A 26,479-nucleotide genomic window follows, 5' to 3' on the forward strand; every position below is an offset into this window, starting at 1 on the left:
GAATCAGGATTTCGGATACCTAGATTTTGTATTTCCACAACTAGGAAAGTTGCATTGCCAGGTTAGCTCTTTCCTGGTAATATCTGGACCACCTTCAACAAGGTGAATAAAAGCCCGCAGCGCTGGGCCTGAATTCCTGTTCCACTTTCTCCTCGTTGCTCAGCCACTTGGTGACTCAGTTCCCTTGCCCATAAAACAAACTGAGCACTCGGAGCCCTGACTTTTTAGGGATTATATGAAATAATCAAGGTGCAGGATACAGCTCTGCACCAGACAGCACTACTTAAATCATGATTAATCGGAGCTGGACTGTTGTTACTCTTGCTCGCTGGGAGCCCCAGGAAACTTCCAGAAGGCCAAGCAGCGGGAGGCCCGGAGGGCAGCCCACCTGGCGGCTCAGAATTGCGGAGGACACGCCCTTCCTCCCGCCGGGCTCCGAGCCGGGCGCGCAGGCCCCGCCCCCGCAGGCCCCGCCCCCGCGCAGGCCCCGCCCCCGCGCAGGCCCCGCCCCCGCGCAGGCCCCGCCCACAGCGCCGTCTCCCGGGAAACGGGACGCGCCGCTCCGGACCGGCCTGCGCTTCCGCCCGCGGGACCCGCGCTGCGAGCATCCCTCGCAGCCGAGTAGCAGCAGGTGGGGGCGATCGGCCCGGCTGCTCGCCCTCGCCCGAGGAGGTGGGCGCCCCTCGCGGCGCGTGCGGGAGGGGAGCGGTGTCCTCGCCAGCCCGGGGCGGAGCCGACCGTTCCCGCATCCTCTCGGACGTGCTGGATGGCAGCCCGGGAAGCGCGCGACTTCCTAGGAGTTCCGGCCCCTCGCCGAACCCCGGGCGCTCGCCTGGACGTGGCGGGCGTGGTGGAGCTGGACGAGGAGGAGGACGAGGAGGAGGAGGAGGAGGCGGCGGCCAGAAGAGCGCGGAGTTTCGCTCGGGACGCGCGGGTGCGCTTTCTCGGCAGTCGCCTGCAGCTGATGCTGGGCATCCCGGCGGAGAAGTGGAGCCAGTGTTTGGAGAGCGAGGACCACCGGCAGGTCCTGGGGGAGTTCCTGGGGAGCCCGAGCCCGAGCCCGAGCCCCGCCTGCCTTGCGTTCAGCGTCGCCCCCGCGGGGCCGCTCGCGGTCTCCAGGGAGGTAAGGGGCGACCGCCCAGGGCCCCGGTGTCGCCCCTGCCCGGCTGGGCGGGGACAGGCCGGCCGCGCCTCCTCGGGTTCCCGGGGACACGCGCTCCGGCCCCTGGAAAAACTTTCTTTGGAGCTCTCGCCCTGGAGTCTGCAAAACCCCGCTCGGGCGCCACTCTGCAGCTGAGCCGCTGTGCTTTAGCTCTCTAAAAGGTGGGCCTGCCGGACCTGCAGGGAGCGGGACAGGCTGCGCTTTCAGCAGCTGCCCAGGCTGGGCGTTGGGGGCGCGCTGGGTCTCGTCTCAGGCGCTCTTGGGTCAGTCCGGGACCCGTCTTGAAAAAATGTATCACAGAGCCTGAATAATTTGTCGTGCGCTCGGTGTGACTGCTTGTCACATTTCATCTCAGAGGTGGAATACTTAGTTCTTAAAAAGGGAGTGCCCGGGCAATCTGCACACTCAAGGTATTTACCAGCCATGGAGGGGGACGAGCCTTTTGTTCCACCTTTTCCCCTTTTTCTTTGCCCTTCCTTCCATCCTTTTTTTTTTTTTTTTTTTTAATTTTTAAAAATTTAGACTGCTCCTCCACTTGAAGGTTAAGGCATCACAAGTACAGCATTTGTATTCATTCTTTTTTCTTTTTTTTAAGTGTGAGAAGTTAGGAACAAGATTTACAGGCTTAAGTGTTGCACAGTGCCTCAGTGTAATGTAAAAGTGTTCGTTTGCGTGTGTGTGTGTTTAAATCATCATTAGGGGGATCCCTGGGTGGCGCAGCGGTTTGGCGCCTGCCTTTGGCCCAGGGCGCGATCCTGGAGATCCGGAATCGAATCCCACGTCGGGCTCCCGGTGCATGGAGCCTGCTTCTCCCTCTGCCTGTGTCTCTGCCTCTCTCTCTCTCTCTCTGTGACTATCATAAATAAATAAAAAAACGTAAAAAAAATTTAAAAAAAATCATCATTAGATGTGGTCACGTTAATAGTTGAGAACTGGAATCCCAGAGAAGAAAGAGACTAACAAGAGTTTGCCTTAGTGTTTTGAGTTTTGAATTTCTTTGTTTTGCTACTTTCCCGATTATCACTAATTAAAAAATAAGCAAGGAGGTAGGACACATAACTCTAGTATTACCTAAGTTAAATGATTATATCTGAAGAAATAACTCAGTAGTTGTGGAAATGTTGGAATATCTTCATTAAACACTCTCTTGAGAATAGAAATAAAAATTAAACTTCTCTGCCTGGTCTTCGTTTCAGTTTGGCTTATTTCCAAACAACAACAAAAAATTATAAAAAGGAATAAGTCTTTCCTGAGCTAGGAAAATTCTAAATTCTCCTTATATTTATTTGTTTTTAATTATGAGATGTTATGGTATGTGATGATCTTGGGTAATTGACCTGCCCTTTAAAGGTGAAATTTCCAGACCAATAATGCTGTGAAATTAGCATTATAAAAGAACAAAGGAAACTGTATACATTTTGCAGAAAAGGGGGGTGTGAAAGAGCAGCGGAACTACTTTATTTATAAAGGTAGATAAGATGCCAAGTTTTTTTCTTTTCCTAGCAATCCAGCTATAAGTTAGATAAAGCAAATCCTATTCGTTAGCATGGAAACTACACTGTGAACTTCAATTATCTTGCTCTTGTTTCAGATTCCAAAAGATGCAAAACATAAACTTGTTTATATTACCAAGAAGATTACCGAAAACATTGGAGTAAATGATTTTTCTCAAACGGTTTTATTTGGAGAGTTAACTTCTTCCTCCTTTGGACACGTAACTGCTTTCTTAGATGAGGTACTAGTCTATTTCTAATATTTGAATCTTTATCTCTTTGACCCGTGGAATTGTTCAGAAAAACTCTGGCTATTAAAAAAAAATATAGAAGCCAGTAATCTCTTTAACCAAGGCAGATGGAATGTGATTAACAGACTGTTTCTGAAATGAGATGATACCAGTGCTAATACTCAATAGATAGTAATGTGTAGGATCATCCTTTTTCTCTTTGTTTCTAAATAATGGAAGTAAAAAACAATTTAGTAGGCTCCTGTAATGAGCTATAGTTTGAAATTTCACGTTGACTAGAGACAAACTTACACTTCGGAAATGAGTATTATAAGTTTTTCAGATTTCTTTTGGTTTCTGTGTCACTCAGGTCAGATAATGGTGAAGGGTAATGGAAGCAAAGTTTTAGAAATGGTTGCCTTAAAATTCCTCTTTCTCTCCCCTTAAATCAGAGAAATGCTCTTTGAACCCGGGTTACTTACACTTCTAATACAGGATTTTTTTTAACATGAGGTTTTTAAAATGAGATTTAATGTGAGATCTGGGGATTTTATTAAAGGCAAGCTGCTCCAGTAGGTCTGAGGTGTAGCTGATCTTTTTTACGTGTCTAACCTCATACTTTTGGTGCTTGCTCACACACCAGCTTTGAGGAAAGACATGCCAAATGCCTGGGTTCTATAGAACCAGAGAATTGGTTCTTAAACTTTGCTGAACATTAGAATCACCTGGGGAACTTTCTTTCTTTTTCTCTCTTTTTTTTTTTTTAAAAGATTTTATTTATTATTCATGAGAGACACACAGAGAGAGAGGCAGAGACACAGGCAGAGGGAGAAGCAGGCTCCCCACAGGGAGCCCGATGGGGGACTCGATCCTGGGACTCTAGGATCATACCCCAAGCCAAAGGCAGATGCTTAATCTTAACCACTGAGCCACCCGGCATCCCACCTGGGGAACTTTCTAACTTGCTCCTGCCCTGGTCACTCCTAATACCAATTAAATGAGAATGGAGAAGGGGGCACCTGGGTGGCTCAGTGGTTGAGAGCCTACTTTTGGCTCAGGACATGATCCAGGGGTCCTGGGATAAAGTCCTGCTTCAGGCTCCCTGTGGGGAGCCTGCTTTTACATCTGCCTATGTCTCTTCCTTTCTCTGTGTTTCATGAATAAATAAATAAAATCTTAAAAAAAAAATGAGAATGGAATGGCAGTCTGGTGGCAGTTAAAGATCCTCAGTGATGCTAACGTGCCCCAAACTTCAGGAAATATGGGTTAGATATAAGGAAATCAGATCTCAGCAATCAGTGCAGTCCTGCTAAGGTCAATGCTTAACATAGGAGTAATTACCAGCATATTTATTACTAATGATTTGCCAATCTCCCTCTTTCTTGCCCTTTCTACTTCTCTGTGTCATTGTTGCCTTGGGACCACCCACGGTCTCTCACTCCCAACTTCAGTACCCTACCTCAGTTTCCCTCTCCTCCTGTTGGATTGGTTTTAGATGATTTCAGGGAGACACTACGATTTCCATCCCCCAGAGCACTGGGGTGCTTTTTGTTCTGTAGCAGGAGTTTCAGAAATTTTTATTGAACTGAACCTGATGAAAGGATTTCATATGAAGTGTGAATAGCTTTTGGTCATTTGACTCGAGATTGCTATCCCTTGGGGGCTTGGAAGGGCAAGGATACACTTTTCATTGGAATTTGTACACTACCATCAGTGTCTCTTAGCAGAAGATTCACAGCTTTTTCAAGTTCCTCTGATCTTTCTCTCAATTTGTCTCAGTCTCAGGGTCTGCATTTATGGTCTGGAAAAGGTTAAACGAAAGAGAGTAAGCTGTCAACAAGTATATTTATCATAGGGATAAACTGTTCAGAACCTCAGAGTTTAAGTGGTTTAGAAGATTAAATTAATTATCCTTGAGGATCTGAGTATTGGGAAGAGAAAAAAAGTGAGATCACACTTATGAAATCACTGGAGTTTATGAACGAGACTTCAATTCAGTATGAACAAGGAAGGCCCTAAGGCATGACCATAAATTAGGTTAAAAGGATTTGTAAGGGGAGGAGGGGGGCTGGTGGCTGAGGATGTTGGGCATCTAACTCTTGATTTTGGCTTAGGTGGTGATGATTTCAGGGTCATGGGATGGACCCCTGAGTCAGGCTCCATGCTCAGCTGAGAGTCTACTTGAGATTCTCTCTTTCCCTCTCCCCACACATATCTGCACTCTCACTCTCTTTAAAAAAAAAAAAAAATTTAAAGGATTTCTTTTTTAAAGATTTTATTTATTTATTCATGAGAGACACAGAGAGGCAGAGACAGGAGAAGCAAGCTCCATGCAAGGAATCCGATATGGGACTTGATCCCAGGACTCCAGGATCATGCCCTGAGCCAGAGGCAGAGGCTCAACCACTGAGCCACCCAGGTGTCCCTTTAAAGGATTTTATAAGGATCGTCTTTGCTTGGTATACAGTATAGCTCACAAAATTGGCTGATTAACAGTGACTTATCGTGATGTGCAAGGTACTCTTAAACTTCTTTCTCTAGCCAAGATCTCTCTCTCCTGAATTTCAAACTTGGAGATCCATTTGTTTTCCTGCAGTTCATGCTTGTTGTGTAATAAACATCCCAAACATACTATACAAAGTTGAACTGATCTTCCCCAATCTGCGTTACTTGTGGTAATCTCCAGAATAGTAGTTGTGAACTTCATCCTTCCAGTTGTTCAGTCTAGAAGACTTCTGATTCATCCCTGACTCCTTTCTTTGTGTCACCCTTGGTATCCATTCTGTAGGAAATCATGTAAGTTCTACCTTGAAAATCAGCCTCCGTACTCTCCTCCACTGCTACCACTGTGGGCTGGTTCACCATGTCTCTCATTAGTCTGTCAACTGGTCGCTCTGCTTTTGCCTGGTTCTCATCTAGAACCTATTCCCAACATAGCTGCTAGAGTGATTCTGTTGAAGTATGAGTCAGAACGTGTCCCTTCTCTACTCAGACCCTGCCCACGCCCCCCTTTCACTCTGAATAAGGGCCGAAGTGCTTGTAGTTGTCTAGACTTTGCATGTTCTCTGTGTGGACCAGAGCTCTCAGGATTATTTAGAAACTTGTTGCAACTGTAGAATCTCAAGACCTTGAGAGCTACTGAATCAGGATCATCAGGTGGTTCTTGGGTTTATTACTGGATGAAAGCCCTAGTCCAAATCTACCATCTGACCTCCCAAAGACTTCTTTAAACTCCTCTCACTTGCTGGGACCTCTTTGCTATTCCTTAATTGTCTCAGGTATGCTGTTGCCCCTGCTGTTTTTTTTTTTTTTTTTATCTTCCCCAGAATTCACTCGGTCATCCCCTTCATGTCCTCACTTCTTTTTGCTCCAATAACTCCTTTTAGGAAAGCTACCCTTTGGGACGGAGGGCAGGATCTTTTGCAGGATAGGGACTAGGGTTAGCAAATGAGGTACCCATTTCAAGAGCAAAATTTACAGAGAGGTGAGGGGGAAAAAACAGTAATCAAGATAAAATTTTAGTGCAGTATTTAAAAAAAAATCAAAATGAAAAGTCAACACTTGAAATAAAAAACGGATTGCTAACAGGGCTGTACTAGATCATATTGGAGCCTGAGGCAAAAATAAGTCAGTAATACTGGTGCTGTCCTTATTTTTTTTAAAATATTTTTTAAAAAATTATTTATGATAGAGGCAGAGACACAGGCAGAGGGATAAGCAGCCTCGATGCCAGGAGCCCGATGCAGGACTCAATCCTGGTCCCAGAATCGTGCCCTGGGCCAAAGGCAGGCGCCAAATCACTGAGCCAGCTAGGGATCCCCATGTCCTTATTTTAAAATGTTGATAATCTGTTCATCATGAATTTTTTTGGTGTTTTGATTTAAAAAATACCTTAAGGAGCACCTGGGTGGCTCAGTCGATTAAGAGTTGACTCTTGGTTTTGTCTCAGGTTGTGATCTCTTGGGTCATGAGGTCGAGCCTAGTGTTGGACTCTGTGCTCAAAGCGGGAGTGTGCTTTGGGATTCTCCCCATGTACTTGCATGCCTGAGTGTGCACGCATGCTTTCTTACGCTGTAAAATAAATCTTAAAAAAAAAAAAATCTTAAAATACTACTCATCTCGATTTCTGAGTTTTTGGTGCCCTTTGACATTCTGTTCCCAGCGTGAATGCCTCACTTGCCTCACCTGGTCCCTGCTCTGAATCTTTGTTTTTGCTTCCTGTTGTGGCCCAAACACCAAAGACATGGCCTGACCTGTAGTGGGAGCTCAGTACTTGTTCAACGATTGAAAGTCAGTTAAGGACAAACTGGAGGGTATTATGCTGAGTGAAGTAAGTCAATCGGAGAAGGACAAACATATGTTCTCATTCATTTGGGGAATATAAATAATAGTGAAAGAGAATAGAAGGGAAGGGAGAAGAAATGGGTAGGAAATATCAGAAAGGGAGACAGAACATAGACTCCTAACTCTGGGAAACGAACTAGGGGTGGTGGAAGGGGAGGAGGGCGGGGGGTGGGGGTGAATGGGTGACGGGCACTGAGGGGGGCACTTGACGGGATGAGCACTGGGTGTTATTCTGTATGTTGGCAAATTGAACACCAATAAAAAATAAATTTATTATTAAAAAAAAAGTTGCCCTGGGTGTTATGCTATATGTTGACAAATCAAAATGAACTCCAATAAAAAAATAAAAATAAAAAAATAAATAAAGTTGCTGTGGCCAAGTTAAAAAAAAAAAAAAAGAGGGGATCCCTGGGTGGCGCAGCGGTTAAGCGCCTGCCTTTGGCCCAGGGCACGATCCTGGAGACCCGGGATCGAATCCCACATTGGGCTCCTGGTGCATGGAGCCTGCTTCTCCCTCTGCCTATGTCTCTGCCTCTCTCTCTCTCTCTGTGTGTGTGTGACTATCATAAATAAATTAAAAAATTAAAAAAAAAAAAGTCAGTTAAGGGTGAATTGATGTCCTGTTCTCATAAGAGACAGCGCTGAGGCTTCAAAGTATTTCTTTAGAGAAGTGTTTGGTATGTGAACTCTGATATTTCCATTAGAATCTTTTTCAGCATGTGAAAAGGACCCTTGGGGAATTTTATGTTAATCTTAGTTATTAATCAATATTTATTGAAGACCTAGTTGGTGCTGGTGACTGCACAGACGTGGCAATTAGTGCTGTAGCTTCTGCCCTCAGAGTATGCAGTCTGTTGAGGGACGCAGATGGCTGAGCCTGTGGTGGGAGGCCACAGGAGTCAGGGCTACCATAGAGTCTTTAGCATCATGCTGTGGGAACCTAGTGGCACTCCCCCCCACCCCCTCACCTGGAGGGCTGGCAGGGGTGTGGGACTATAATGGGATGATCACAGGTCTCTATGTGCCTGGGGCACTTGGTTTTCACCTGTTACAGATCAGTTAATGTCTGCTAATAATTTTTAGTGTTCCTTTTTACTCTGGAAAGCAGCCACCGTTGTATAGTAAATTATATGTTGAAGGACAAGAGGAGAGAGCTAGATGGAGGAGGAGGAAGGGCTTTCTGAGCAGAGGGAGAAGCAATGTGAAGGCACAGAGATGAGGAAATGCAGGGTTTTGTTTTTTTTTAAAGATTTTTAAATTTATTTATTCATGAGAGACATGGAGAGAGGCAGAGACACAGGCAGAGGGAGAAGCAGGCTCTATGCAGGGAGCCCGACGTGGGACTCGATCCCGGGACTCCAGGATCACACCCTGAGCGTGAAGGCAGGCACTCAACCACTGAGCCACCCAGGTATCCCAGGTTCCTTTTTTTTAAAAAAAGGAATAGATTAATGTAGCTGGATTGGGGAACCAGAGTTGGAAGTTGGTGAGAAACAAGGCTGGAAAAAACAAACAAATGGCCATGTATTTCAGATGGTTGTCAGCAAAGGCAGTGGCCAAGTCCAAATTCATGTGTTGCTTGAAAGATGGTTGTGGTAATGCATGGTCTGGGAAGGTTTTTATCGGGGCAGGCTTAATTTGGAAGTTGTAGAACCAAATGGAAGGCCAGTGGTCCTTCATGACTTGCTTTCCAAGCTAATCACCTTGTAACTTTCTGATTTGTGCAGTAAGGAGAAACACTACATTTGAGGACTGGTGAATTGATAATTCTGTTGAATGAAGTAGAGCCTGTTACCGACCTAGTGATTGGTTTGAAAGTACTGAGAGAGTTTCCCAGTGTTTGGCTTCTTAAATGGGATAGAATCAGGAAGGAAATGGATAAAATGTTTGAACTGGAAGATGGGGAAAGTCATTTGTGTCTTCATATTTCTTTTTTTTCTCATTTAAATGATACTTATATTCAATGTTGACAGTTTTTGAAGTTTGACTCAGATACTCACTGAGTAATGGGAATTATTGCTGATGTGGTGGGGCCTCCCAGACTTCTTCTCCAGTCTGGATCTCTCTCTGAACTCCAAGCTTAGATGTCCACCTTCCTTGCGGACATGGCCACTTAGTATATAACGTCTTAAATCTAACATATCCAAAGTTGAACTTTCAGTAGCTCCTCAACATTATGTGGACCCATACGTTATTATGGCAGCTGTATTATATTTGGCAAAAGTATTTAAAATGTTACATAGTTTTTTAAAAAGTTACATATTTATTATATTGACCTGAATCCTTAAAGAAACAATAATTGTGAATTATTATTATTATTTTATTTATTCATGAGGGACACACAGAGAGAGGCAGAGAAACAGGCAGAGGGAGAAGCAGGCTCCCTGCAAGAAGCCCCATGTGGGACTCGATCCCAGATCCCGGGATCAGGACCTGAGCCCAAGGCAGATGCTCAACCTCTGAGTCTTCCAGGTGTCCCAATTGTGAGTTATTATTATCCATTTGGCTTATCGATCCCAAATGGAAGTGTGATTTGGTTTTTGTAGTTAGTGTCCAGGCGCCATCCTTGGACATTCCAATTTAAGAAGTCTGGGAGAAGCCCTGGCTCCTACCTTTTGAAAGTATTGCCCACGTCATAGTCTCTATTGACTTAAGAACCATGATAAAAAGAAAACCCTCAGTTTAAAAAAAGGATTCAAGAAGGGGGGCACCTGGGTGTCTCAGTCAGTTGGGTTTTAGACTCTTAGTTTCAGCTCAAGTGGTGATCTTGGGGTTGTGGGATTGAGCCCTGGGTCAGGCTCCACACTCAATGTAGGGTCTGCTTGTCCCTCTCTCTCTGCTCATTCTCTCTCTCTCTCAAATGAATAAATAAATAAAATCTTAAAAAAAAATCAAAGAAAGTAAGTAAAGAAAACTATAGCAAAGGCTCCATAGTTCTTTAATGTGTAGTTATACATTGTATATATGTTGAATATATAAACATTCAAATTATTTTAGTTCTCAGAAAAAGTGGGGAATTTGTCCTCTACACCCCCAAAAGTAGGCAAAAAACTGAAACAAAACCCCCCAGTTAATTGAATTGCTTTGGATATAGTTTAGCAAGATGTGTTGTAATTAAAAAGCACATCCTAGGTCTGTTTCAAATGATGTTTATAGTGATGCTCTAGCTCTTTGACGGATTGCTCTGCAAAGCACAAGGCTCAGAATCTGTTTGATCTACAGCTTGTGACAGAAATACTTAATTTTAAAAGAAGTTGGCTTCGTCAGAGAATCATAAATGGAGTTAACGTTTGAAACCATACCCAGTAAATTAGCTATGCCAAATAAGCAGAATTTTCCTCACGCCTGATGTGTAGAAAGAGCTGTTGAAATCGGGGACGTGGTAGAGAAACTTTTCCAGTGGGTCAATGCATGTCCTGCCCAACAAACTTTACCTCTTCAGTGTGATTTCCAAAGCTCTTCATGAGCTCCCCTGCCTTCCCCGAAGCTAATTCCAGCAGGCCAGCCTGGCAGTTTGCCAGAAGCACTATACTTGTGGAGTCCTGAGGGATTTTATATGTCAGTGTTTGGTTTTCTGGGATGTCTGGTCTGACTTTTCATCTTCAGCATTTTAATCACCTGGCAACTTTCGTGGCAAGTCCTCCCTACCACCTGCCTAGCCAGAGCCAGGTGTCTATCCTGTGTCTCCACGTTGCATCCTGAAATGCTTCTAATTATGGCAGTTCTTAGACCAAGGAACCTAATCCACTGAGCTCATCTTCTTACTGTTTCTTACTCTGCTGTTTTCCTAGCTTGACGCGTAGTGGGCGCTGAGCAGGAAAATGTAATAATACAATTCAGAAAGATTTGTTTCAACCCCGTTAGAAAACAAAAGTGATCGTACTGTCAAAATAGACTTTGAAAAGGTGGAGTAATTATTTTCTGAGCATTTTAGCTAATGGAAATTTTATAATACTGGTAAACCTGATGGATTATCAGAAAAATGAAATGTGTCTAAAATTAATGGATACTAAAAAGGAGTGGGAAAGCAAAACGAGGCTAATAACTTCACTTAACAAATTCTTATTAACATATAAGAATTTTATATATAATTAAATTATAATTAATATAAATTATATATAATTAATATAATTAATTTTAAATTATATATATATAATTCTTATTAACATATAATTCCCCTGGGCCGTGGAAATTCAAAAATGAGTTTTGAGAGCTTTCACATACATGGTGTCACATGCATGATACTCCCAATTTAATGATAGAGGGACTTCCAAAAGAGGTCCAAATAATTAATAAACATGTTTTTGACTATGAAACTTAATCTACCGGTGTGCCACCTAGGGCTTGAGAAGATTATTCACTTTTGCCTCGATGTGATTCAAAAAGATTTTTTTCATTCATGTACCTGCCAGTGTGCTCAGTTTGCATTACAAGAGCAGATTGCCTACTTGACACAATTGTTTCTGTTTTATGCAATGTTTGAGTTATTGGGAACCTCCTCAAATGCTTGATAAATGGGTAAGTGAATGAACAAGTCACATCATATTTCCACTTTGAGAGATTTTTGTCTAATTGATTAAGTCTAAATGGGATACTGATTTTGTCCTCCCTTTTGTAAATTGGTATCCTAGGAAGATACTTAAGAAATTGAGTGGTTTTGTGACCAATTTTGTGTGACAAGAAACTCTTTGGAGGAGTACATTGTCTGTAAATTAACTTCTTTTGAAAAATATTTCTCTTTCTGCAGATTTTAGTGCCAATTCTTTCTAATAGGAACAACCATAAATTCTGGTCCTGTTTTATTTCACAAGACATGGAACGCCACATAGAAGTTATGAAAAGTAAAATGCATGTTTTTCGGGGCAAAATGTTGAGAAGAACTCTTCTCCCAATTCCCACGATTGCAGAGAAAATGGACCTGGATCGGACATACTCTGAGACCAGGTATGTAATGATACGGTTTATAAAGGACATTAAAATGGAGGGCCCACGTACCCAATTAACATCATCACCAGAACTATTAGCAAGATAGAGAATTATTAGAATTATATCATTTATTGGGGCATCTGGGTGGCTCAGTGGTTGAGCGTCTGCCTTTGGCTCAGGGCATGATCCCAGGGTCCTAAGATCGAGTCCCATGTTGGGCTCCCTGCAGGGAGCCTGCTTCTCCTCTATGTCTCTGCCTCTCTCTGTGTCTCTCGTGAATAATTAAATAAAATCTTTAATAAAAAAACTATATCATATTTTTAAATGTTGTGCAGAGTACCATGTATATTATTTCCTTACAAAGTATACTTCTTGTAAGCAGATTGCCTAAAAGGCAAGCTGTAACAATTGCCATATTGTCAGCGGTATTCTTTGGGCCATAATTGTTTGAGGATATGATTTTTTTTAAGATTTTATTTATTTATTCATGAGAGAATAAATAAATTTACACAGAGAGAGAGAGAGAGGCAGAGACACAGACAGAGGGAGAAGCAGGCTCCATGCAGGGAGCCCGACATGGGACTCGATCCCAGGTCGTTCAGGATCAGGCCCTGGGCCAAAGGCGGCGCTAAACCGCTGAGCCACCTGGGCTGCCCATGATCATTTGTTTTACAGTGTTTATGCCATAGCTAAAATAGAGATGATAAAAATAAAGGATCTGATTTTGAAATATTTATATTTGGAAAACTAGTTCATGGAAAAAATAACCTTTTAAAATCCAAGTCCTATCTTTCTTTAGATGAGATCATTGATTTTTGAATTATTTTATTAATCATTACAGAGTTTGTGCACTAGAGGTAAATGAAAGGACACTACTCCACGCAATTGAGTCTGTAGTTATTAAATGGTCACATCAAATCCAGGAGATTGTAGAAAAAGATTCAGCGCAGCCTTTGCTGAATGGTCTTCATTCGGGTCCTCAGACTGAACTGGATTTCTGGATGATGAGGAGGGATAATCTCTCCTGCGTTTATGATCAAGTAAGTGGAAAGCCTTACAAATTGCTTATAAACTGACTTTGCAAACTCAGTTGTAGAATTTGGTTTCTAGAGCCGTGGTTTCTAATCACTTTAAAAGTTTGAAATATGGTCTTTGATGACTTAATAGTCTGTTTTCATTCCTTGTTCCAAAGTTCTATATGGTGTGCACTTTAAAAATGAATCAGGATTGGGGCACCTAGGTGGCTCAGTTGGTTAAACATCTGACTCTTGATTTCAGCTCAGGTCATGATCTCAGGACTCCGAGATCGAGCCCCACATGGGGCTTGGAGCTGGCCGAGGAACCTGCTTGGGATTCTGTCTTTCTCCCTCTGCCCCTTCCATCCCATCTACCCCCTAGCTTGTGTCCTCTCTCTTGCTCTCCTTCTCTCTCCCCCCAAAAAGTAAAAATGAATGGGGATTAAAGGTAATTTTGCCTTTTTTTTTTTAAATTTTAAAGATTTTATTTATTCATGAGAGACAGAGAGAGAGGCAGACACAGGCAGAGGGAGAAGCAGGCTCCATGCAGGGAGCCTGACGTGGGACTCGATCCCTGGACTCCAGGATTACGCCCTGGGCTGAAGGTGGTACTAAACTGCTGAGCCACCCGGGCTGCCCTAATTTTGCCTTTTTGAGAATATTTTGACAGCATTTGATAATTAGAAACACTGTGGCATAGAGAGGGAGGTTCCCCAGGGAAATGTTGAAGATGGTAAAATTTAATTAATCTAGTTGATTGAATTGATTTAGGAAGGAGTAGGGTTTTGCTTGGTGGAGGGATGCAGCTTTGGAAGAGCTAACTGCTTCTTCTGGTGTTTGCCTTAAATATTACTTGATTTAATGTTCTGAAAACCAAGACATTCATTTGCATGTTCACATGTCTCTCAGATTTTCTGAAATCTAGCAAGAAATTTTATATGGAAAATTTAACATTTTTCACATAATGTGTAAATTGACACACTTTCTGAAAACTCAAGAGCTATAAATGTAAAATAATATTCAAGCTTAAGGAAAAAAATGCTGTTAAAAATTATTTTCAATCTGAAAGCAGATAAAGTCTTTGTATACTGAACGCTATATGTGATGTGCATGAGTGGAATAGAACTTAAGTATTTTATTACCAAATGCATCTATTTAGTCATTAATCCAGCTTCTCTTACATTTTCTTTTTCAATTTAGCTTCGAGCTCCTGTTGTCCTCAACATGGTTAGGATCCTGAAAATTAAACAAAGCAGCTATTTTCCAACTTTAAAGGGCATTTTCACAGCTGTGAAAAATGGTAAGACTCGTTTTTTTTGGTCTGGAGTTGGTGTCCTTCATGGTCTCACCCCTGCCTGCCTGCCTGCCCAGCCTCATCTACCCTTCTGTCATTAACATGTTCGTGAAGTGATGGCACTTGGCTCTTCGAAGGATAAATTCATCTTCATCAGTACTTCATTCTCCAGTTATATTAAATGATTTTCAGGATAAATTGTAGGGACCTACCAAACAGGCTCCAGATGGAAGTTCTGAGGGGAGTGTGTGTGTGTGTGTGTGTGTGTGTGTGTGTGTGTGTGTGTAGGGGCAAGGCCTTTGCAGGGGGGTGAGTGGCAGCCCAACGTGGGGATTTCCTAGTCAACAGGGTGGCTATGCTTAGTCCTCTTACGTTCTGATAGAATCTGTGGTGCCTGGTATCTACCACTTACTTAGCTCAAAAGAGCTCCAGGTCTTCATTGAAGTTTTGGTGAGGATTAAACATACAGAGAGGAGGATTTGTTTGCTGAATTTTGAATAGATGCTTGGATGTGGTTAAAAACCAGAAGTTACAAGAAGATATTCAGTGAAAAGTCTCCTTTTCCCCTTGCTGTCTAGTTTCAGCTCCACCCAGGGGTGACAGCCCTCTCATTTCTTGATTTTTCCTCATGTTTCTTGAAGCCTATTTAAGCAAATTGGCACATATATGAGACTGCAGGGATTTTTTTTTTTTAAAAGATTTTGCTTATTTATTCATGAGAGAGACACAGAGAGAGGCAGAGACATAGGCAGAGGGAGAAGCAGGCTCCCTTCAGGAAGCCTGATGTGGGACTCGATCCCTGGACCCTGGGATCATGACCTGAGACAAAGGCAGACACTCAACCAATGAGCCACCCAGGCACCCTGAGACTGCAGTTTTAAATGATGAAATTGTAATCTAATTGGGATGTATAGCTTTCTTGGTTTCTAACTTTAGAAAATTATTTTAGTTTCTTCCTATGTATCATTTGTAAGGTTGGGAAATATATCAAATACACTTGAATGTTAGGTTATCTCCTCAGGGTTTGCCCCAGGAGTTCTGTAGGGAAAGGATCATGGGGGGATGGGGAATATTTGGGTTTGAAGTTCTATCAGACGAGGATTCCTGTCCCAGATCCACTCAGTATGTCTTCAATTTGCTGAGCCTCTGGTTTTCATTGGCCAAACTGGCAAAGTAACATCTTCCTTGCAGAATCGTTCTGAGGATTAGAGCAATATTTCTCAACCTTATCATTTTTTTTCAATCTTATCAGTGTTTATCACCATTGACATTTTGGGCAGGATAATGCTTTGCTGTTGACATCTGCCCAATGCATTGCTGGATATCCCTGGCCCCCTCCCAGCCCTCCCCCTCACCCCCCGCCCCCCCGCCCCGCAGTTGTCTGGAGACGTTTTTGATTGTCACATTGCCAAATGTCCCCTGGCGGCAAAATCTTTTCTGGCTGAGAACCATTGGATTAAAGATAAAGTATACAGGGTACATAGCACTGGGCACATAGTAAACATGTCCTCAGTAAGTAGAAGCTGCTCAGATTTTTTCTGTGTTAGTATAAGATGAATATTTTCTGTGGATAAAGCTTCTGTAGGAACAGATCCTAGGGGGTACTCAGGGCCTCAGGAGTACATGGACTTTGAGATTCAGATAAAAACACTTTCAGTGGAACAAGTGGCCCAGAGCCATTTTGAGTTAGAGGTGGAAGGACCCTGCTCAAGGACACACTTGAGGCCTTGTGAAATCACCAGATGTGCTTACCACATTTTAAAGGCCCTTATCAGATGTAATTATTTAATTTTGGAATTAACATCATTTGAAAACATGAGTGCAACCAGGGAAGAAAAGAGTTCATGGATGCTCTCTTTCTTCCTAGCTCTTCATTGTTTAGATGAACAGATAAATTGGTTCCATGCTAAGTGGGATAATATGAATGGGTGCATTCCTGACTCTTGACAGCCAAAAAAAGTTGTCAGGTTTGTTTGTGTTGCTCCCCTAACTCCGCCCACAGCTAGATGGAATCTTTTGGGGGTAAAACCAGAAAATAAGAATTTACTTCATTCCCTACTTTCATAAGTAAAGCCTTTTTTCAGTTACTCAAAGGTATGTGTAGTCTCAGGAGCAAAATGCAGTTAATGGAGATCCATTTAGGGGACATTTAAATGACTAATTTTCTTTTTTATTTTTTTAAGAGAGAGCAGGATGGAGGGTGAGGGGGAGAGGCAGAGGGAGAAAGAGAGAATCTCAAACTTGTCACCCAGCACGGAGCCAGATGTGGGGGTGGATTTCACAACCCCAAGATCATGATCTGAGCTGAAATCAAGAGTTAGAAGCTTACCCGATTGAGCCACCCAGGCACCCCAGTTTTTTTAAGTAAACTCTACATTCGATGTGGGGTTTGAACTCATGATCCTGAGATTGAGTTGCATGCTATACTGACTGAGCCAGCCAGGAGTCCCTAAAATGACCAATTTTAATCAAGAGAAAATTTGGATTACATTAAACAGTAATAATATTTTTCTTCATATATATTTTTTTCCTCCATACACACACACACACACACACATAGCATTTTTGAAAAATACTCCTTATTCACCCTGCTTAAGGATTTTTAAGATTGAGATATAATTCATTTAACATAAAGATAACCATTTTGAAGTGTAGAGTTGAGTGACCTTTATTACATTCACAATGTCATACAGCCTTCACCTCCCTCTAGTTTCAAAATATTTATCACCTGTCCTTAACAATTTTAGTAGTTATATTTTGAATAATATAAAATTCCCCAGTCATTGCCTGAGTGACTTTCATTGGACACTGGAATGAGATGCTGAAATTGTGCTGATACCAAGAACCTAATAGGAATTAACATTCTAGTGATGAGTTTGTAACCTCAATCATAAAGTGACTACAACTTTGCAGCCATGTTTTATTCCTGCACTTTCATGGAGTTGAGTAAATTTCTTTAGATCTTAAAGGTGTATTTTCCCACCAAGTCTTGCATCACGGTTTACTTGTATAGGTTAACAACACCAGGGCTCTCTTGAATGCTGCTACACATGGACTGTATATAAAGCCTTCCAGGGATCCCTGGGTGGCGCAGCGGTTTGGCGCCTGCCTTTGGCCCAGGGCTGATCCTGGAGACCCGGGATCGAATCCCACGTCGGGCTCCCAGTGCATGGAGCCTGCTTCTCCCTCTGCCTGTGTCTCTGCGCCTCTCTCTCTCTCTCTGACTATCATAAATAAATAAAAATTAAAAAAAAAAAATAAAGCCTTCCAAACTCATAGCTCAGTTGTGGAATAAGCCATATAAAAAGAAAGAGGACCACATTTAAGTATAGCCATGTTGTTTTGCATTGTTTTCTTGAACTTGTAAAGTGAATTTAGAAAAAGAGACTGCATCACATTAATGGTGGTTTTCCTTCCTTTTAGCACTCCTAGAAGCCCAGGATGTAGAGCTTTACTTGAGACCCCTGAGAAGACATGTTCAGTGTCTCCAGGAGATGGAATTCCCGCAGATCCGTGTGCTAATCGCCCCATTATTTCATACCATCTGCCTCATCTGGAGTCATTCCAAGTTTTATAATACTCCTGCTCGGATTATAGTTTTATTGCAAGAGTTTTGTAATCTCTTCATTGACCAGGTATGTAATATTTTAAAAAAAAAGGGAAGAAGAATCCTTGCCATGTGGTAGGTTTTATTAAACCAATGAAGAACAAATAAAACTAGTCTACAGTAAGAACACCAATTTCCTTTCCTTTTTCAGAAAGGACTTTAATGGTAGCAAAGGCCAGGTGGCTTTTTATTCTACATGGCAGAGAAGCTGTGGAAATCCGTCTGGTGCATTCAAAGGACAGTTTGTTACTGGATTTGTTTAATACCCTACCTTTCTTCAAAGAGATTTAAGACAACTTCTAATAAAAGGCAGATAGGTTGGGTGCCTGTGTGACTCAGTTGGCTAGACATCTGACTCTTGATTTTGGCTCTGGTCATGATCTCAGAGTCATGGAATTGAGCCTTGGTTGGGCTCCAGCACTGGGCGTGGAGCCTGCTTAAAATTCTCCCTCTACCCCACCCTCAATCCCTCCCCACCAAAAAATATAAAAGATAAAAAAAAGTAGATAGGCATAGTGGTTTCTTTGTGGCTTACCCTTTGGTTTCCACAGGAACACTGAGAGAAGACTTTTGGAAAGTAGAGACCTGGTTGGAAAAAAAATTCTAAAAAAAATAGTGCAATTGTATTAAAAATTGATTCATAGTTGATCTTTAAAAATCTCTTATTTATATCTCTCTATTCTTCACTTGGAAAATGCTTTTTTGAAATGGGGCTGTTTTCTTAAATCTTCTGTATGAAATTTAATTCTTCATGGATCTATAAAATCAGAGAATATTATATAATTTGAAAGCTAAAAGATACTTGGAGGGTATGTAATCCAGTGGTTCTCAATTGAGGATGTGTCTTAGTCTGCTTGAGCTGAAGACCGGGTGGCTTTATTTTCAGAAATTGTTATCTCACCATTTCAGAGACTGGGGCTCAGATCAAGGTTCCGGTATGGTCGTGTTCTGGTGAGAGGTTTTTCCCCTGGCTTGCCGTAACTGCCTTTTTTGCTCTGTGTCCTCCTCACATGGTGTGGAGAGAGCTCTTTTTCTCTTCTTACAAAGTCACAGTCGAATCAGATTAGTGTGCTGTTCTTATGACTTCATTTAACCTTAATGACCTCCTAAAGACCAATTTCTAGATAATCACACTGGTGGTGAGGGCTTCAGCATGTGAATTTTCGGGGAGACATAGTTCATGCCATGGCAAGCTCCATAAGCAGGGTGTATATCGGAACCCCTAAGGAGTTTCTGTGAAACAAATGCTAGAGAAGCAGAATCTGTATATGGCCTAGACTTTGAGTTAAGAATGCTTTCCATGAGGGGCAGCCCGGGTGGCTCAGCGGTTTAGCGCCGCCTTCAGCCCAAGGCCTGATCTAGGAGACCCGGGATCGAGTCCCGCATCGGGCTCCCTGCACGGAGCCTGCTTCTCCCTCTGCCTGTGTCTCTGCCTCTCTCTCTCTCTCTCTCTCTGTGTTTGTCTCTCATGAATAAATAAATAAAATCTTAAAAAAAAAAAGAATGCTTTCCATGAGAAGTGGATCGCCTCCAGTTGCAACTGACAAACTGAAGCAAAAAAAAAAAAGTATAAATTCATGTGAACTGGCAAGTCTAAGAGTGCAGTAGCTTCTGGAATAGCCTGTTTCAGAAGTCTCAGATAATAATTTCGAAGCTCCCTGCCATCTTCCATTTTGGTCATTGTGTTAGACTTAATTGTCATTACTTGTTAAGTAAGATGGCTTTTAGTCGCTGCAGATGAATATCCTTCTAGTGGAGGAACTTCCCTGGAAAGACGCTGTCCTTCTTTCTTAGTTCTGGTCCAGTGGGTTCTAATTCCATTCCGGGAGCAATCGTTGTGGCAGTGGAGATAGGATAGTTGCGACAGTTTTGGGTCACTTGCTCAGAGGAGGGTGATTGACCTACATCTCTGATCTAGACTAATGCCTCCCAGGCGTGTTGACACTGTAACTCGCATAGAACATAAAAATGCTTTACAGTACAGTGGGCTAAGTTGGAGGGCATTTGGAACCCTAAAAGTGTGCTCATAGACAAGACAGACAGCTCGTAGACAAGGCGAACAGTTTATAGCTCCTGCTGCCCAGGTCCCAGAACCTTGCTGTTCTAAGTGGTGAAGAGAACACTGTTGCCGGCTAAACAACAGTGGTTTGGGAAATGTGTTTTAATTCATTTATTAATAAATAAAAAAAGTCCCTGATATATTTTTAGATGAACTACCTGAGAGTTGAAAAATAGCATCATTTGCTGGATTTCCCTGAGAATTTAGGGTGAAATGCAGATTACAGAATAGATCTCCTAACTTGCAGTTTAGAGTTTCTGGTTTGGGAGATTGAGTTAGTACTGTGTGCGTTTCTTTCTGCTTTTAACGAGGTGGAGTATATGGAAAAGGACTTTGGACTCCGAACAACTTGGATTCAATTCTAATTGAAATACTTAAGGGGAGTTAAATTACTTCTTCAAACCTCAGTTTTCGTATCTTTAAGTGAAGATAATGTCCAGTTCATGGACTATTTGAGGATGAAGAGATATCCTAAGTTGAATGCCCAGTGTGGCATTTAATGGAGGCTCAGTCAAGGCTAGTTCTAAGCTATTGACCTCCAAACTAGTTGCAGCTATTTTTTTTTTTTTTTTTTTAGTTGCAGCTATTGATACAGATAATAGGTTGGTTCCTTGCTATATTTTATTCTCTCTCTGGCTTTGTTCTATTTCTTTCTTTGTTGTTAAGCAAGTGTGCTGGGTCCTAGTGGCTTTGGAGCTCCATGTTAAAGATCGTGATCCCTATTGAAGAGTCAACAGTTATACTCACAATTTCTTCTATATCTCTTTTAAAAGATACTCATCTCATTTTGAGATTTGTAAAAACTTATTACAAAGCCCTGCTAATGTATAATCCAGAGGTGGTTATTTACTATAGTAGGTGGCTTATAAGAAGTCCTGTAAGCCTGTAAACCTATTATCCCTGGCTTCTGGTCTATGTCAGTGGCCAGTTTGCCAAGCTCCCAAGGAAATAATGTAGCTTCCCTTGTTGCTTAGTTACTGTTTCTGGCTTTTGTACAAATGTTGTAATGACCTGATTTCCTTGATTCTTAAGTGGACTTCATAATAAATGTGCCCTAACATGAGAGAAATCAAAAGTCTGTAATGGGCCAACTTTCATACCTGGGTTCCCTGAAGAGCTGAACTCTCCCAAGTCTTCCCCAGTCATTTGCTGTCTAGTTTATTTCTTACATTAACAAGCACTGTGCAGTGCCTGTTATTTGCTAGGAACTCTTCTAAGCCTTTACAAAAACTATAGATGTAATTCTCTACCAATGCTATGACATAGATAATATTAGTAGATCCATTTTATAATTAAAAAAAAAAATCCCTTGAGGTCAAGAGAAGATAAATAGCCTTCCTGTGGTCACTCAGTTTTTAAGTGGCAGTTTATTACCCATTGTACTAGGCTCCATATTTTAAAATAACAGTTTTGATTTTTAATTATAATGTAATATGTAGTGTACCAATGATAATTGTAAAATATTTTCATTGCATAAAATGTATTATAGAAATAGTCCTGCACATGTATCACCATAAAATTGAGCTTTTTAAAAATCTTTCATTCTCTGAAAACTTACACATTTATGCATTTTATCATATATGTTTTTATTTTACTAGCTCCTTGAAAAATTATTTTACTGTTGGATGTTAGTTTGCTTCCAGTCTCCTCTATTATAAGCAACATACAGAAGACCACTTTATATGAGAATCCTTTTTCCTTAACTAAATGGATAAATGGTTTATTTTTTTTATTTTTATTTTTTTTTTATTTATTTATTTATTTATTTTTTTTGGATAAATGGTTTAATATAAATTTCTGATATTGATCAAAGGGTACAATCTTTTAATTACTCTTGAACAATTTTTGATATTTACAAATTCTTCTTTAAAAGGTTATATCAATTACATTGCTATTTTTCAATGTGTAAAACTTTTACTGTAACTCAGTGTTGAGCATTACCATTTTAAAAGTGGGGTGATTCATTGGGTATACAGGGGTACTATGTTGTTTGTTGATTTTGTACCTTGCACAATTTATGTAGTTACGCATTTTGTGTGTTTTATAATTTCACCATGCAGCTTTCATGTACTCTGTGTTCCATAAATCTATTGACCTTAATGTGTTTATGATTGAAACATTTGAACCCTTGCTGTGTTAAACATCAGAGGTAATAAGTTAGCATTCTCTCATCTGCATTTAGCTAATACATCAGTACAATGTTTTATCTTCTGTGGTATTTTTTTTTAAGATTTTTTATTGATTCATTTGAGAGAGAGAGCAGGAGAAGAGGCAGAGGGAGAGGGAGAAGCTGACTCCCCACTGAACAGGAAGCCTGCTGTGGGGCTCGATCCCAGGACCTGGAGATCATGACCTGAGTCAAAGGCAGACGCTTCACCATCTGAGCCACCCAGGTGCCCCTTTCTGTGGTATTTTAAAATTTTAGAAAAATATTGCTTCAATGGAGGTGGTTTACTTAAATTTCAGTATTGCAACCTCCCCTGGAAAGTCAGAGATCTCACAACACAATTGCTATTGGCAGTCAGTTACGAGAGCTTCAGGTACCCCCGCAGAAAGGTCATGTGCTGTCTAGGTGACTGTGGTCTCCACTATTTGCTGTTGTTCCTGGTTGGTTTCATTCATTTTCATGATATGGCTGATCCTTCTAGGCATTTCAGTTTCAGATCCTTTTTGTTTTTGAAGTAAATGTGTTTCTTTTCTTTTCACTTGTTTTCTAATCATTTAGTCAGATTTAAAAAAAGGCATCATCTCATCATCTGGCCACCTCAGGTGATGGCATATTGGAGTTTTGATAATGGGGTCTTTTTTTTTTTTAATGACTGGCAGCTTTTCTCTGGTAACCTGACTCCACTCCCTGTTTGGTGTACCTCGTTACCACTCTAGGACAACCGTTCTGTCCATTCTGTGGCTTGGTATCTTGTTTGTGGATATTGTTGTTCAAGATCCTAGATGAAGAAAAGTTTAAGCCTGAGAGGTGAGCTTGGAAAAGAGATGTCAGGTTTGAGCAGAAAGAAGAATCCATAAAAGCACATAAAAAAAGCAAAGCAACAGCCAGGAGACAGAAGTCCAACTAACATAGTATCACTGATAAATTAATTAATAATTGGTTAATTGGCTTACTGTTAAATACATTGGTTAGTATTTTAGTGTATAAGGCCCCTGGAGTGGGGACAAATTCATCCTAAATCCCGTGGGGTTTTTTTTGGTTTGTGCCGGTACCATCGAGTAGGAGAGAAGAGAGTGCTCATGGTTGGGTATGCTCCAGAGATTTGCTATAGGAAGCAGAAAAGAATTCAGAGTTAAAGAGCTAAAAGGGATTTTGAGGTTCACTTAATTCATCTCTCATTTCATAAATGAGGAAACTGAGATGCTCTCAGATAATGTAGCCAATATTACAAAGGCTGTTAGCGGTCCCTTACTGGGTCATAGCCAGGTCTCCCACCCCCCACTGATTGTTTTCCCACATCCTGTTCCTTATTGAAAGGTTATAGATTGGATTTTCTGACCTAGGGTATTTAGTATTATATTCTTGTCTTTGGGAGGTTAAGTGTTGTGATTGTGTCATTTGTGTGAAGATCCATCAGGAAGAGTAAGAATGAGCAAAGGATGGCTTGTCTGGAAGTTGTTAGGTAGTTGAATAATTGAGTAATTGAGTCAGAGGGGTCTCCTGAAACAGAGAAGGCAATTGAGTTGTCTCCATAGTCTTTTTTTTTTTTAAGCTTTATAAAAGGACACAGGGCACATTTATTATTAAGAATAAATAAAGATAAAGGTCTCTGGAATCCCTAGCCCATATCAAAATGTGAACTCCTTTATAACACACATGGCTAAGGGATTACATGCACAAAGTAATTTTCCATGCAGTCTGAGTGGAGAGTAAGAGTACAGATTGGGAATCCACAGCTTGAACTCCAAGGATCCTAATCAGTATGGATTTTAGAAACTAAACATGATTTTCTTACTGAAAATTGATGGCACAGTCTATATTACATGTAAAACTGTAGCCATTAATGGGAGGAGAATAATATGTCTACATTTAGGAAAAAAAATTCTTCCATCTGGTGGGTTGAACTCAATGGCTTTCACTACATACTCCACTGAGATATGTAACAACTTTCTCAGCAATCAAAAAATTCAAGGCTCACAATTTAAGGCTATGATTTATATGAATTTAAGGTACATCAGGAAGAAATAGTATACAAAAGAACCTTTAGAATTTATGTTTTCTTGAGGTCCTTAAAGAGGGAAATTCTGAATTTCCCTAACAAGTATGGATAGGGAAGGACTGAAAGGCACCAGGTGAAGTCACTTGGTGACTGTCCTGTGAGAATTTGGCCACTGCTACATGAATCTGCTATGTGAGTCTTTTTTTTTTTTTTTTTTTAAAGTAGTCTTCATGTCCGACATGGGGCTTTAACTCTTGACCCTGAGATCAAGAGTCACATGTTCTACTGACCAAGCCAGCCGTGTGCCCCTCTATGAATCTTTTAAAAACCCTTCTTACCTTTCCATTTTATCTACTTAAAACTAGTTTATGTGGCATTATTTCCACTAGATTTTATGTCCTATAATGTTTCCAGGAGAGATGCTTGCCAACCTAAAAAAATTACCATGATACACTTACCTATATTAGCTCTTTCTCATCTTTACAAATGACCCAGTGCTGCCAGGTAAGGTAACCATATTTTTGAAGTCTCTGGTCTCAGAGAGTTTCCCCTTCTGGGTTGTATATTTCTTTATATGAAAGAAAAATTATGCAGAATATTTGTAGTGAGAATACTCATGCAGATTCTGATTATACAGTTGTCATACCTGCAAAGCTTAGCAGTCATTGCTAGAAAGTATAAATTTGGAAGTTGTAGAGTCTCCTGTTGATTATCCCATTGTATACAAGTATGTCATTGAAACCCAAGTGTCTGAATTTCTAGAATTTACTTTTTGTCTCATAGCATTGCTAGCCCAATTCTAGACATTTATCATTTATTATTAATTAATGTATTTATTTAAGATTTTATTTATTTATTCATGAGAGACACAGAAGAGAGTGGCAGAGACACAGGCAGAGGGAGAAGCAGGCTCCATGCAGGGAGCCCGGTTTTGACTCAGGTCATGATAACAGGTCCTTGAGATTGAGCCGTGTGTTTGGCTCGGTGCTCTGTGTGGGATATGCCTGTCCCTCTCCCTTTTCCTCTGTTACTCCACCTTTCTACTTCTCCCTGTACTTCTCTCTCTCTCTCAAATTAACAAAATCTTTAAAAAAATAATGATTCATTGAGCGGCACTTGGGTGGCTCACTTGGTTAAGTATCTGCATTTGTCCCAGATTATGATCCCAGGGTCTTGAGATTGATCCCTGTGTCAGGATCCCTGCTCAGCAGGAGTCTGCTTCTCCCTCTCCCTCTGCCCCTTCCCCCCATGCTCCCTCTCAAATAAATAAATAAAATATTTTAAAAAAAGCGATTCATTGAAAAAAAATCATTCATTGAAACAGGTATTTTCACTATAAAAGTAAACATTTTTTAAAACATAGTTTTAATCAGTTTCCTTTCATTAAATCCTAGGCAACAGCTTACCTTTCACCTGAAGACCTTCTGAAAGGAGAAGTTGAAGACTCTCTGGAAAAGGTTCAGGTGGCTATTAATATCCTAAAGACTTTCAAAAAGTCTTTTTTCAACTATAGAAAAGAATTGGCAAGCTATTTTATGGGAAATAAGGAGCTAAAACTATGGGATTTCCACTCTCAACTGGTGTTTTGTAGATTTGACAAATTTCTGGACCGTTTCACGAAAATAAAGGTATTATTTATGGACTTGTAATTTATTCATATTGTGGGTGGGTTGAAAAAATCTTGTAGTTTTCTGTGTCATTCAGGAGACAGTTTAACCTATTTGGATGAGAGAGTGGGAGATAGCCTTACTAAAAGCCCTTCATAAAAAAAAAAAAAAAAAGAACATGGAAATATGTGCTTGTGTATAAATGTGTTTCAGGTACTTAAAAAACGAACATTGAATGAATACACCCATGTACACACATTCACACACACATTTGTATGGAGCCAACTGGCCAACAGGTTGTTTTTAAACAAGAACTATTAGCAGTGCCTTGGACTCTCTAAACTTCTTTCAAGTTTGAACATTCTTGTTAATATAAAATTTGTTGAATTTGATCCCAAACTAGAGCTTCATTTTTCGAAAATTCTCATCCTCTTAACCAGTCTGAATGCCTCTTAAAATATGACTGCTAAATACCTAACCATGGGCAACTGGTCCTCCTTCTTTAACAGGTCTTACACCCCCTCTCAGAAAGGGAGGTGATTCACTGCAAAGTGTAAGTGTCTACAAATCGGAGT

General features: G+C 41.0%; 1 protein-coding gene across 1 annotated transcript in view; it reads left to right on the top strand.

Moving 5' to 3' along the window:
• Positions 1–586: 586 nt before the first annotated feature.
• Positions 587–26,479, top strand: part of DNAH11 (dynein axonemal heavy chain 11) — a 318,343-nt gene continuing 292,450 nt past the window's right edge. The window contains 7 exon segments of the mRNA XM_049093700.1: positions 587–1,123; positions 2,754–2,897; positions 11,977–12,173; positions 12,997–13,195; positions 14,372–14,471; positions 17,889–18,100; positions 25,692–25,925. Coding sequence (XP_048949657.1) covers positions 767–1,123; positions 2,754–2,897; positions 11,977–12,173; positions 12,997–13,195; positions 14,372–14,471; positions 17,889–18,100; positions 25,692–25,925 — 1,443 coding nt within the window. The 5' untranslated portion in view covers positions 587–766.

The sequence above is a fragment of the Canis lupus genome, chromosome 14 (genome assembly GCF_003254725.2).
Source record: "Canis lupus dingo isolate Sandy chromosome 14, ASM325472v2, whole genome shotgun sequence".
Taxonomy (NCBI): domain Eukaryota; kingdom Metazoa; phylum Chordata; class Mammalia; order Carnivora; family Canidae; genus Canis; species Canis lupus.